General features: G+C 41.4%; 1 protein-coding gene across 1 annotated transcript in view; it reads right to left on the bottom strand.

The window, feature by feature from the left end:
- Positions 1–13,458, bottom strand: part of LOC132908712 (B-cell lymphoma/leukemia 11A) — a 48,142-nt gene extending 34,684 nt beyond the window's left edge. The window contains exon 1 of the mRNA XM_060962970.1: positions 11,529–13,458. Coding sequence (XP_060818953.1) covers positions 11,529–11,565 — 37 coding nt within the window. The 5' untranslated portion in view covers positions 11,566–13,458. The remainder of the gene's footprint in view (positions 1–11,528) is intronic.
- Between the last annotated feature and the right edge of the window lie 467 nt (positions 13,459–13,925).

The following is a 13,925-nucleotide window of genomic DNA, read 5'->3' as shown; positions in this document are numbered from 1 at the left end:
AAATCGTATTATATACAAAATATATGCTTTCAAGATATCCAAACACAATCTGCATCAACATTCTCAATAATATAATGAATTCCAAGAAACAAAAGGCGTATGACTCATTCTACGAATATAAGAACGTCCAGTTCTTATAGAAAATTCCTTTACGGTCAGTCGTGTTTCGTTGAAGCAAATATCCTGCTATCCGGCCGAAACCGCGTCTCGAATCGCCGTTTCCTCTTCCGGTGGACGCGCGACGAAGGTCGTGAAATCGGGAGGTAAGATTTGCGTAAGCGGATGGGCGATCGTTAAGTGTTTCATCAGAATTCAGTTTAGACGTTTCTTGTACGTTAATGGGTTGAATAGACGAGTTTACGTGTTTCAATACGGTCCATTTTTGGAGAAAAACATAATGAAGAAGAAAAGACTTGTATGGTAAAACTATAATAGCCAAATTAGAGTATTGTTAAATTTTGAATAATTCTATTTTCTCTAATATTCACTTTGTTCAAGAATATGGAAAAGAATATCTTTATTCGATGACTCTTTTATTTTAGCAGACTATTATAGTTCCCTACATATCACTAACTTATGAAGTATGCAACATGTTAATTAAATCCAGCGACATTTTGAGCGAGCAGGAAAATTTCCTGAGGAAATTCACGATAAATTGTCAGTGAAGAATATAATTACTATTTTTAAAAACTAAATTGGTTTCCAAATTATTTTAAATTGGAAGAAACCGAATTATATGAAATATATTTTGAGGGAAATTTGTGTATTATAAAGATATCAAACAATGATCATAGAGTCGCATAATAGGTATATAATAGACGGGATGTTTACAGCCATTACATATCAATAGCTAAGAATAAACGTTTAAATCGGAAACCGTTAGTTTCCGGAGTAAAATATTTATTAGTCATTCGGTAAGGGTTGAAACGTGTGTCTATCTTGATCTTCAACATCCACGTTGAACCTTCGAAATATATTGATATCCTAGAGTAATCTAAAGTCCCCTCGAAATAGGAAAGCTTATTACCTCGACGAGCCTATTTATAACAATAGACTTATTTTGGAAACAAAGCATTAATCGATTTATTTCCAATCCACTTGAAATAACTGCTCTACACCGCGGTGATATTCGCACTCTCATAAGCGTTTCAACAAATGTTTCTATACGTAAAGTATAAAATATAAAATAGTATCAAATATTCGAACATTAAATATCCTAGCTCGAACTGTTCCACTCATTAATGAAACAGTAATTTACAAATGAACTTTATCTTATGAATATGAATTATGAAGACTATTAATTATTTCTATCAGTAATATATAGAATTTAAAAATAATATCAATAATTGATTAAAAACTTTTAAAAGAATTCATTTTATCGTCTACCTGTCGAATCAAAATATGTATTGCACTGTATGTACATCGTTACGATTTCATATATACCCATTAAATGATACCGTATGATTCAATGACTTTATATCTCTAATGACGCAATGCATCTGATCGTACGATCCAGCTGTTAGAAATATTACATAAACCTACTTTGTAAATTGTCACGTAAGATCGATCCCTCGTCTGCAGCAGGCCTAACACAGCTCTCATTGTTGTCTATTTAATCACACGCTGTCAGGCTTTCAGTAAAGCGGCAGTCAGGTTATGTCCAAGTCTCGAAACGAGTAACTGACTCGCGACGTTCCAACCTTCTGACGATTCGAGTCATAACCGGCGGAAAATCTAAAAACGAGACTCCACTCTGTTCCCCTGAACTTGGCGTTCCTATTTATAGAAAGGCCCAGTCAGCGTGTGTACGCGCCACGTGGTTTACATACGCGTGCGTTCTTCTGGGATATTGGACTATAACGGGTGACCGACACTGGGGAAAACAGAAAATCGCCGCGGAAACGACTGGACTATAACGCCGCCTGATTAGGTGATCCAAATCCTGATCAAAAACCTGGCTCTTTATTTCTCTCACTTCAAAGCATTCGATTCGCATAATGCATGGACATCATCGTGATTGTCGGTTACGAGCTGGTGGATAGTTAATTCACTGACGAGAAAATTCCTGGAGGAAAGCTGATCCCGAGAAACACTTTCTAAACATGAAAGTAATTATCTCGAGGACACGCGTGATTAGTCAATCAAGCCCGTCACCGCTCTATCTTCTCTTCCACAAGGTCAAGTATAGGAAAAAACAAAACTACTTGATCTTTGATATCTGTCGACGTTGTACCTTTAAATTGGAAGGTTGCGTTTTGACCGTAATAAGACAGACTGACCTTCGTTGATCCCTGACAATTAAGATGACACGCTCTAGGATGGTCCACGAGGGGTGAAACGCACCTTGCTAGGAAAGGCGCTTCGAAGTGACCCTTGGTCAGGTAGGCGATCTTTCCCCCTTTTGGACAAGTGAACTAGCCGACAAAGCATGTAATAATACGAGCAGATTATCGCCCTGAGGGGTGTTCGCACCTTGGAAGGAGGGACTCGGACAATGCCGGACAATGGAGCAGGAAACCGACACTGCAAACAACATAAATTTTCTTTGGGCACCTCGCCATTATGCTCCACTCGGACATCTCCGTGTTCCATGGGTCAGACTGTCTTATTCTTCCCTGGATTCTCCCTTCTCTTTTTTACTGATGTGTACCAAGGGGACAAATAACAGGGTGATTTCTTCGAGAAGTAAGCAGGTTTTGAAAAAGCTTATTTCCAAGTGCTTGTAAGTCCATTATTGGTTGAAAGTCGAGCTGGATACCTCGGTATCCATTATTCCGGTGTATAGGATATTTAGGTACAGTATAATGTATTGTGATTTGTTGTTGTGAGATGTACGTTTTCTTTCAAAGGGAAATGAGATTGGCATGGGAAGTTACTAGTACAAATAAATACATTCAAATAATGATAAATTCCTTAACAAAGAAATGTCAAATTTTACAAGTCAGTTTAGCAAGCAAAATGTTATTTCATTATCCTACTTGACAAAAGTTTATGGTATTACAAAAGGGTAATTTATATAACATATAAATTAAGAAATTTGTAAATTAATAAGTTGTTAGTTATATCATTAGCTAGTAAATGAATGGGGAAGGGAACCCTGGCTATTTAACTTTACTTTTGTTACTATTAATTCTATAACCGTACTTTACTACTTACTAATTGTACTTTTCACCTCTTTTAAACAACATCTGTATTCTTTATTATTACACGAAAGCAATTTGACAACACATCAAATATCCATGTACATACAACGCCACCGACTATCCAAATTGCCCTTCTACTTCGTATCAAAAGAAAACAAAGACACACGTTGCTCGAAACTCATCAAATAAAAATCATACATTCAATAAACTTTCCAATCTACACGACCGACCCAGTCATCTATCAATATTTCCTCAAACACTTGTTTCTCGAAACTCTACTCTGAAAAATCGATCGATAATTCAGACTCGATCAGAGCGACGAGGACGCGAGGCGATCTGTACACGGCTTCGCGGTCTTAACCCCGTTTTGAGGGATCCAGAGGCGGGGAGGCCAATAACCCAGGTCGTCGAGCTTCGCGAACGAACCCGACGACATCGTATTTCAGCCGAAATTGCCGAACGGCAGATTGGACGGACGATATACAGCCACGTTTCGGGAAAGATAGCGAGAAGCGGTATCGGCGTCGTTCTGTCCTGCTCCAGGAGGACAAGGATTTAAGGAAAGGATGGTTAATTAATTTCTTACTTCTTTTACTGGCCATTTCTTTCTCGTAGTCGATCTTATTAAAAATTACGGGAGAAAAACATAGTAAGTGATATTCTTCAAGTTTAATGGAGAGACAATTTCTTCATCGATATGTTATCGATACAATTTCGTGCTATCATTTCTGCCTTCTTTGTTCCATTTTACAATTAAATACATGTACGTATATCTGTTTCCCACTTTCTTGAATATGTTCAGAAATATTAAAAGTAATATAACATTGTGCTATTGGTTTGTTACGTTCGTGGATTTATCAGATATTTCTAAAAGGCTTGTATTTTGGGATTTAACAAGTCTTCGTACCAACTATGTAAATGCATTAAAATACTTCCTTTTAGCCATTAAGCTGGCTATCAAAATATGAAAATCAACATGGATAGACTTGTCACGTCTTTTCGTTGCGTCCTTCAATTACATACTCTTCGAAGTAGTTTCACAGGATTGTCTTCAGGATGTACAAAAACCGTGAGCAGTGGTTAAACAATCGCGCGATCTGCAGTAACTGTTAAGTCTATTTAGAAGTAAGAGTAACCACGGCACGTTAATGTTCTGAGCTGTTATCTTATCAGTTGAACGTTTTCAGAAGACATCAGATACCTACTGGAAGTTTTTGATCGCTTAAGTGGCTGTGACGTTGTCCCATTCTTTCGCGTTTCTTTCTGTTTGATTATGTGAAATAATTTTATCGTGACAGACTTGTACGACAAAGTTTTCCCTTCACGAACTTTAAATATGCCACGAATAAATTACTATAGATAAAATTTAGGAAGAATATTGTTGAAGTATTTCTGCAGTCTTCGTGCCTAAAGAGTAAAGAATCCGGTATTCGTAAGTCATAAAGGGTTAATAATTCAGAGATAACAAAGCAAAGATACATAACCATCCCATTCACGTCCTCGATTCCAATTCGAGGATCTTTCCTCGAGGAACCAAGTTAACAGTTAACCAGACCATAGTCCCTCTCGACGATTACCCTAGGATTAAAACTTTCCGTGTAACGACGAGAACTCATTGACAAGGAGAACCTTTGCTATCTAGTAGCGGACGTCAATGCGACATCGGACAGCGTCAGGTGGCGCCATCTATTCCACCCGCGTCTCTGATCGATTCCTCCGTAAATATTCCACCAATTAGAACATATGAAAAAATCCCTCCACAATTAGCAAAAAGCAACTATACTACATTTATCCGTAGAAGCATGTAAAAACTTTGATTTACTGTCAATCGCCGCTTTTTGTTATTCGCATTTGTTATAGCATTTATATACTAATTAATTAAGTTCAAAAATATTAAGTTTCATCGTTTGTCGATTACTTTCGTACGAAGAGAAAAATTTGACACTGTGGAAACGAAACGTGCAAGCTAAGAGAAGAACTCTTCATTGGAAAAAAGACTATGTGCAAATACTTCTTGTAGCTGGTGTATAATAAAAATTGAAAATTCTTGTGACAAGTTAACTTATCCTCTCCACTTAACAGATTTAAAATTCTCGTCTGAAACTTGCACGAGAAACGAACTCTCCTCTCGCAGCTGGAGCGGGATAGCGCGCGACAACTTTTCCTCACGGTCCATAAAAGATATCGCCATTAGCGAGACTCGTGTTACGGAGACTTTTTGCGTAGCTCGCGTGCTTCTGGGATCAAAAGTCGGGTTCCGCGTGGTCCCTGGCTGCACGACCGCGCGAGAGACTTCTTACCTGGCCACGTGCTGGGGCCCGGTGAGTAGATAGCGGTTCGTAGAACGACAAAGAGGGAACGTGAAGAAGAGGAACGGTAGGAGAGTCTCGATGAGGGAAAGGGTTCGCCACGCGCCCAAAGCACGAAAGGTTAATCTGAGAAATCAAATCAAAGTAGTTTTTTGTCGAGGCTCGAGGAGGTTGTTAGAAGAAGAAAGAAGGAGAAAGCAGGAGATTAGATTGGTTGATTTCTCGTGTTGGAGAAGGATAGGTGGAAGAAGCGATGTTGAAGGAAGAAGATCGAAGAAAGAGAAGGAGAAGGGCTTCCGACGGGCTGCATCAAAGACAATATTTAACGCGCTCGGCATAGAAAACGCCGCATATGCCGTGCACGTGCCGACAGGGGCGCGTAAAACTCACTTTGTTTGCTAAATAACATCCTCGAGAGTGCTTCGGACCCGATATCAAACTGAAACGACGCCCCAGCTTCGCAGGACGCCGCGCACCGAGGAGGTGTCCTGCTATGCGGGCGTAATTGCGTCAATTAGCGAGTCACGCTTTCCAACTACTGATAAAATTGCTTTCGCCGAGCGAAACATCATTTCCTACCTGCGTCGTGATCAGTTTTTGCTCGCCATGCCCAACGAATTACTTTCGTATACTCATGACGATAAGATATGAATGTATTTTATGAGCACATACGTGTGTGCCAATGGTCAGAAATTTAGTATCATTTTTGTATCTAACTAATTAGTCTATGCTTTCATATTCTTAATAATGTTAAGAACGTAGCGATAAAAAGTCATTGAGCATAAAAATCTGAAGACTAAAAGTGCAAAATGGCGACAAGAAAGTAAGCAAATTGTAAAAGTACATCCATGATCTTAGTTTTAATGCTGATACAGCCTTCGAATTGTTTACAATCTCGTTGCGCCTGCCATTCGTTAAAACGTTTCTCAACTTTGAGAAAAATACTGGAAGACTATCACACACCTTTTGCTCCTTTTAATTTCATACGAGAAATATTAATTTTCCTCATAGTCAGGATTTTTTCTAAACTTCAATGTGATTGGATTTAATAGGATTGATGAATTAATGATCGAATACGAGATTGAATTAAAAGAGTTTCAAAAATTGTTGCAAGGTTAAATCATAAATTTGCTTATTAGTCGACTATTCTATTAACTTCTTTTTTATTTGCAATTTCATTGTTCGTTGATCGGTTTGTGGAGGAAATATAATATTCGTATAATATAATACTAATATCACAGGTTTTAAGATGAGCGAGCTAGAGAGGCATTTAGTGTTGCCATCTAAGAACGCTAGATTCATTAAGCGTTATGTGTTAGAGCGTAGCTCGTTACTGTTTGTGCAGGTTTGTTAACAAGCAAGTTGCGTTGTAAGTACATACGGGATTATTGAATATATTTGTTGAGATCATAACTTAGAGATGATTAGAAGATTAGTTGGAACAATCTCAACTTCCACTCGTTTAGCTTCTACATAGGAAACTTTATTCAAAAATTTAACTTGCGAATATAATTATTTATTTGACCTGTATCAAGAAACCAAATTCAAGCAAAATAGAACCGAAAGTTTTCCTACTAAATTGTGGTATTAATTTTCCTATTAAATACATTGACCCTACAAAATCTACTTCCAATTCTACGCGTAAAGTTATATTCTCAAAAATGAATTCCTCTTAACATCTCTGCTCTCGCATCGATTATTTTTAAACTTCTGCCTGATATATTCCTTATCAAAGAAACCATTTACCCCGTTATGTACAAACTAAGAAGTTACGTTATCAGAAAATAATAAAAGGAATATCTAAAACATTGACAACATTTTCCTTTCTTTTTTTTATCGACTACCTGCACACGTAAGGCGATACAGTCCACAGGGAAGTGATAATTTACTGGCAATGCTGGCGATTCGTTCGTTACACGATTTTCCCGTGACTGTCGCCGATATTTCGCTCGATTCGACGTTGTTTTGTATTCAAACAACAGCTGCCTGTGCTCCTGTTCCTCGAACAGAAGCGTCACGGTCCCGTACAACGCTCGATATACGATTCCTATCTTAATTGGGAATTTGCTTATTCCGATAACGGGTCGCGCCATCGCGTTCACTTTAATCGTTGATCGCCGACCTGTGAAGAAATTTGTTCGACGAAAGAAGAAAGAGAGAAAACGACCAGCGATTTCGAAAAACGATTTCCGTTCTCGTGATCGCAGCTGACAATTCCGTACGGTCGCTCCTATTTGAAAATTTCCACTCGTCGCGTCGGGTACCGATAGTTGCGCAATTATTCATTTCAAGCATAAATCATACTGCATAAGCATAAATCATGTTGACGCTTGAGAAAGAAACTTTTTAAGGAATCATAGTTTTAATTAACTGCGGCTATAACTGGGCCGCAAATAAGTAACTGTGAAGATTCTTTTATTTAAAAAAAGGGAAGAGAAAAAGAAATTAGTCCGAATTTGAAGTTAGAATGTATTTTCGTAATGTTAACAAGTATCTGAAGAGTTAGCAAAGCATAAAAGAATTGTCAGTCGATGAGAGATCACTCTTTCCTTGTTAAAATATTAAGAGGCTTCTTACTTATCGAAATAAAAATAGAACCGAGGCATAAAATTGGAAGAATTACAGCAGAGTTAAGACATAAAATTCTCAACATTTTTCTCTTCCTCGCATCAAGAAAAATACGCGTACTTTAATCTCGCTACGTTCTTCCTTAATAATATTTTCCTACTAATAAATTTCCTTCAAGGAAAATATGACGGAATCGTTCTTCGGACGTGTGATTTCTTTAATGCTTTCTTAAAGCAAGAAAACATTCGTGAAAACCTGTAGCAGAGTAAAAATAACCGAAAATTTATTTGTCAAGATTCGTAAAATACAAAGCCGCTTATCAAAGCCGCTGTGGTAAATTGCAAAATAATTGTACAAGATGTTTGCTGATCGAGGGCTGGGCGATCGTGTGATCTATTTACTTGATTACTCGTATGTAGGACAAGTTGGAAGGCGGATAATCGCGATGTAAACAGGAGTCGTAAATTCAAGCGTCGACAGGATAATCCGCATTTGCAAACAGAAATTTAAAGGTTGACCTCGCGATCGTCAAATCGAGCCCTCTCGAATCATCAGTTTCTAAGCTGTAAGACCGTTCGATCCTAATTTCAATAACGCGAATTTACAAAGCCAAGGAAGAAATTAAAAGAATCGTCGAGTGACGCGTTAGGACGAACTAGAACGGAAATTATCGCAATGAAAAGCGATCAGAGAAATTTTGACATTTCGACCAAGCAAACTGTCACGAAAGAAAATTATTTCGAGGTCTAATCGATCGGACTCACCTCTTGGAACGCACGCGATGCCGAAATCGTGTCGGCCAATTCGCGAATTTCCTCGGAATCGGCATCACGCGACGCGTGCGTGTCCACGATCGACCACACACGTTATCGTCACCTTCGACAAACTCGTATCTCGCATAAAAGATACAGCGGATTCATTTCTCGAATAAAAACATGGTCGAGAACTGATCGAAAGCTTGTTATCCTCGTGTAGCTATTTCACAATTCCGATTCCATACATTCCAGACATGCGTACGTAGCTAACTTGCGAGCCATCCTCGCTCCACCTCTCACGCGCATATGTATACGTAGCGACCACTTTTCGACACTGACAGAAGCCCAGGTCACCGACGAAGGCACCAATCACGCTGACATTCTTCCTCCCCTCGAGAACTTGACATTTTCAACAGTATTAAACTAAACCACGATTCTACCTATAATACAAATGAATAAAACACACGGCGGCAGGTGTCCATGTCCAGCCATCCGTCGTCTATCGTGACGATCCTGACTGACCGATCGAATTAGATACTCGATCGATCGATACTTTATAAGGTGGAACGAACGATTTCATAAGATGGAGCCGCGGGGTTAATCAGTGGAGAAATATTCCGGTATCTTTTCGCGGCGGCGTCATCGCGCGAACTAAAGAATATCGCAGTTGTAATTAAGAAAACGGAGCCGCCGCCGCCGCCACCGCCGCCGCTGCTGCTGCTCTCTCCGTGGGGGCGAGGGGGTGCAGAGAGCCGGTTCGAGGCGACGCGGGGTAGGGTGCGTTACCAACGGGGGTGCCGGCAGTGACGGGGGTGGAAAAGTCTGTGAAAAACGCGCGCATGACAATGCCGCCCCTCCTTATCCATCCCACCCCCTCGACTTGTTCTTTCTCCACCTCCGCCTTGGCCGACTCCTTCTTCTCCTCTCTTTCTCTGCAGCTCTTCTTTTTCCACCCTTGAAACTTACGAGGGTGGGGGTGTCGGGGACTAATTAAAAATTCAACCGGCGACGAGTTCTCCGAAGACGTTGGCCTGCTACCCCGCTTTTCCCGCCACCACCCCCGCCCGCTCTTCTCTCCATTCATTCATTCCTTCCCTTCCCTTTCTCCTTCTTTCGTCACGTTTCTTCGTAACGTCTCTCACTCTTTCTCTCTTTTTCTCTCTCGCGTCTTTCTAGACGTCCACGCCGCACGTCTTTTATTTTTCTTAACCGTGGCCACGCGACCGCCACCGATTCTTCTTCCTTTTTCATCCCCCCGTTGCTTCTTTTTTCTCTCCTCTTCTCGCAGCTGCTTTTAGTTTGCCCTTGCTACGAGAGGCGACAGGTTGCCCTTCCACCAGAGAGACGAGGAAGCAAATTGGACGAGATTCGAATAATTTCATGACTTTGAGTTTAGGAAATATTTGTAACGATCGTTTCTCTGACAGAAAGATAAAATTGGAATTATTTGGTGAATTCAAGATTGGAGAAGTGTGGATCGATTCAAGTGTTTGGGTTAAGGTTATCGCTAAGAATTAGGACAGCGGATTCGAGTTACACGATCGAGAACGATTTATGACCTCTCGGTCGGCAGGATTTCGAACACGTTTGGTTACATTGAGTCCTACAAACCGAGGATTTGTCGGCAAGCGGTTGTGACGGTGACAAGATCGGTTTTAAATTTCTTTTTCAATTTACTGTAAGGTGAAACGAACAGCCGAGCGATCTTTCGATAGTTCTATGAATTAGTTCAGAAATTGTTCGACTGTTTCGTCAATATTATCATTTAAAATTGATAATGATCTTAATAGGAACCTTAAGATAGATTTCACAATACTTAGCTTTGAATGTAATGCTATAATAAGAGAAAAGACAGAATGTAAAAGCAAACTTAAACGCTACGGTTTATTCTAAATTACTTTACGCTTAAAGATTTGCAAAATCGTATAAGACCGAACGATGTTAGAGAACATAAACTTTCATACACTGTATTACCCTTTTCTACTCGCCAAATATAAAATACGAAGAATAAAGTAAAATACGTCAAAGACAAAATAACTAAAGTTTTGATTTACTTTTACCGAATAGATACATTTTGCATATTTCGGAGCACGTTTTCGTCAAATTAAAGAAATGTCAATTTCTTGTTATTTACAAGGACAGGTTATATTCACAAATTTTTCAGAAGCGGACCAGCGGACACGTATCGAGCGCTAAACAGATGACAAATAGAGCATCTCCGGTTTATTAGATAACGAGATCGACACCAAATATCGCCAGAAAACTCAAACATTCTGTAATTAGAAATTAGAACGAATCTCACAAATGAAACTATTTAAAACTCTTAATTGCAGGAATCACGAATCATTGGAAAATCATTCTTCTATTATTACAAATTAAAAGAAATTTCACAAACGCGACAAATTATCGGAAACTCCAAATATTCTTCTGTGATCAAAGATTAAAACGAATCTCACGAATCAAACCATATTGAACTCTCCGTTAACAAAACTACAAATATTTCTTAAACGAAACTTGCAAATAAAGCTGGAAACGAAGCATCGAGCAGCGAAAAAGGTTCGTGGCAACAAGGAAAACTTCACTCCAAGATTTCAAGTTCAGGCGCGCGTCTTCGTCGCGCCGCGCAAAATCCAAAAATAATAACACGCTCGAAACGGAAACAATTACGGTTTCTGATCAAGCGACGGACGCTGATGAGTCTCGAATTTCTAAATACAAATTGAATTTTGTCATTTTATTTCAAATCTACTCACCTTGCGCGATCCTGACCGCGGGCATTTTGATCCTCATGGTGACGTTCGTCGATTTTCGTGGCGCGTCGCACGATTTATGCCTCCGATCAACGGGTTTCCTTCGAACGTCCAGGACGGAAGGTAGTTCCGCGATCGAAATGCTCGTCCTTCGATCGTCTTGGCCGATATTCTACGCGATTCTAACGAATCTTCGACACACTTCTTATTTTCAAATTTGCTTGGTATTTTTTTTTTTTTAACGATGAGTTGTTGAAGAAAAGGGGGAGGTGAGGACTACGTTGGAAGGAAGACGGTTCCTTCAAGCAGAATCAAAGTAAATTCGTCAACACCTTCTGTCCTCCTCCCCCTCACCTCCGCCCCGCGGTGTTGCTTCGTTGAAACGAGTCCATCCGACGTTTCACCTGTTTCCACCTTGAACAACTTTTCACTTCCTTCCTCTGTTCCTCGAGTCTTTCGATCCTCGTCGATCGACCCTCGCGATAAACCCCCCTTTTGAATCACTCTTTCTTTTTTTTTCTCTTTTCCTCTCCGTTGAATTTATTCTCGATTATCTCGAATATATTCTCGTTGAAGATTTTCTGTTCTATTTACCGTCCGATCGTCTGGTGCACCTGGCCGCGACGACGACGGAACTGACAGTCGGCCGGGACGCACTTCTTCGTCAACTAATGTTCGTCCTCATCGTGTTCCTCGGCTGGCGTTCAGCGCGGCGCGTTCGCGAGAAACGACACACGTCGCGGCGCACATATATGCGATCACACAGACGTGGAACGAACAGAGCACGAACCAAGGTGTTTAATCGCGATCGACACTTCGGGGAAAACAGAAGCAAAAACCTGCAGACTTTGTGTCGCGCACAGGTGCTTCGCCGGCACCGTCGCGATTCACTGTGGATTCCAGTCAGCCGAATTTTTCCCAGAAAACCGACACCGTCGCAGGAATTTCACCTCGTGGAAGTGTATATCTCTGGTAAACAGAGTCACCGCAACAGTGTCGCGGCCAGCTGTGGCCCGTCGCGCGTTGTCCAATAGTCACACGCTATCACTAATTATATCAACAATCCCATCCTTCTTCTGTTGTCATTCACCTCCCTTTTCCTCTTCACCTTTCCTCTCGCCGAAATATTATAAGAGTATCAGAACAATCAGAAGCGAAACCGATATGAAACAAACAAAACAAGTGCGTCTTAAGATCAACGTAACTGTCGCTCTTTCGACTGACGTAACACGCTTCACACACATTGGTCCTCCTCCTTCTCGGTCTCTTCTTTCTTATTCTTACAATGGGCTCTAAAAAGCGCGCCAGACGACACACGCGTATTTCAACTGAATTTTCATCGGCTTCGGTAACATCTTCCTGTAACTATCACGAAGATCGTAATACAAAACACTCTGCTGTTGCTGGTCTCACGTCCTTCCGGTTTGAAACACGTACAAGACGAACAACAACGTGCTATTCCTTTCTGGACGGTTCGTCAAACGCGTGTCCTTCTGGTCGGCGTACTTTTGGACGTTCTCGACGAGGTTCTTGCCGACGAGGTTGTCTCGGCGTGTGGGTTGACGCGCGGATGTCGGATGCCTGATGCCGGCGTGGACCAGAGCGACGATGGTCCAGCATGGGTCGTATCTCTGAGTGGACTGTGCCGGACGGTGCGCCTAGTCGTGCCGTGCGGGACCTGATGTCTCGGGCACTGTGCTCACTTCGGACGCGCTCGGTTCGCCTCGGCGCCGAGACCGGACACCCCACGCGCTCTCGGGGTAGTTTTCACCCCCGTGGTGGGGGTAACACGGCTCCCCCTCTTTGTCGTTCCTCACTGGCCGTGCACGAGGCTCTCGCTCGCCCGATCACTCTCTCTGTCTGGCGACCGGCATCTGTTCTCTCTCCACTCTGTACACTCTCTCTCGTGTGCTCTCCCTTCTCTCGCAAGCGTGCAAGTTACACGCGCGCGGACTAGACTGGTGTGTATACTCGTGCGCGTACCATAGCCTCGTCTCTGTCCGCTACGCGCCGCTCCTTCTCCAAGCTGCCGTTCCCCGTGTCCGCCTCGAAATCGTTCGTCTCTGTCCCGATCGAGACGACTGACTCGCGGGCGACCCGACTCGACAGTCTCGCGACGGGACGCGGGATCGCGCGGATACGCATCGTTTCGCAGGGTTGACTTTCTTTCTTTTTTTTTTTTTTTTGCCCATTGGAACGTTGATTCTTAAAATACATTATCGACGGAAGATGTGTATCGATGTTTTAAATTTTTTAAATGTTGACGACAGAACACGTGGACCGACGTTCTCCAGTTTATTTGATTTGACATACGTATTTGCCAAAAATGTACGGGACCGGGTTAACATTTATGTTACGATATACCGTCAAAAATATGTTGGCAGCGAATATTCCTTTGCT

The sequence above is a fragment of the Bombus pascuorum genome, chromosome 7 (genome assembly GCF_905332965.1).
Source record: "Bombus pascuorum chromosome 7, iyBomPasc1.1, whole genome shotgun sequence".
Lineage (NCBI taxonomy): Eukaryota > Metazoa > Arthropoda > Insecta > Hymenoptera > Apidae > Bombus > Bombus pascuorum.
This window is presented reverse-complemented; position numbering and strand designations above follow the sequence as displayed.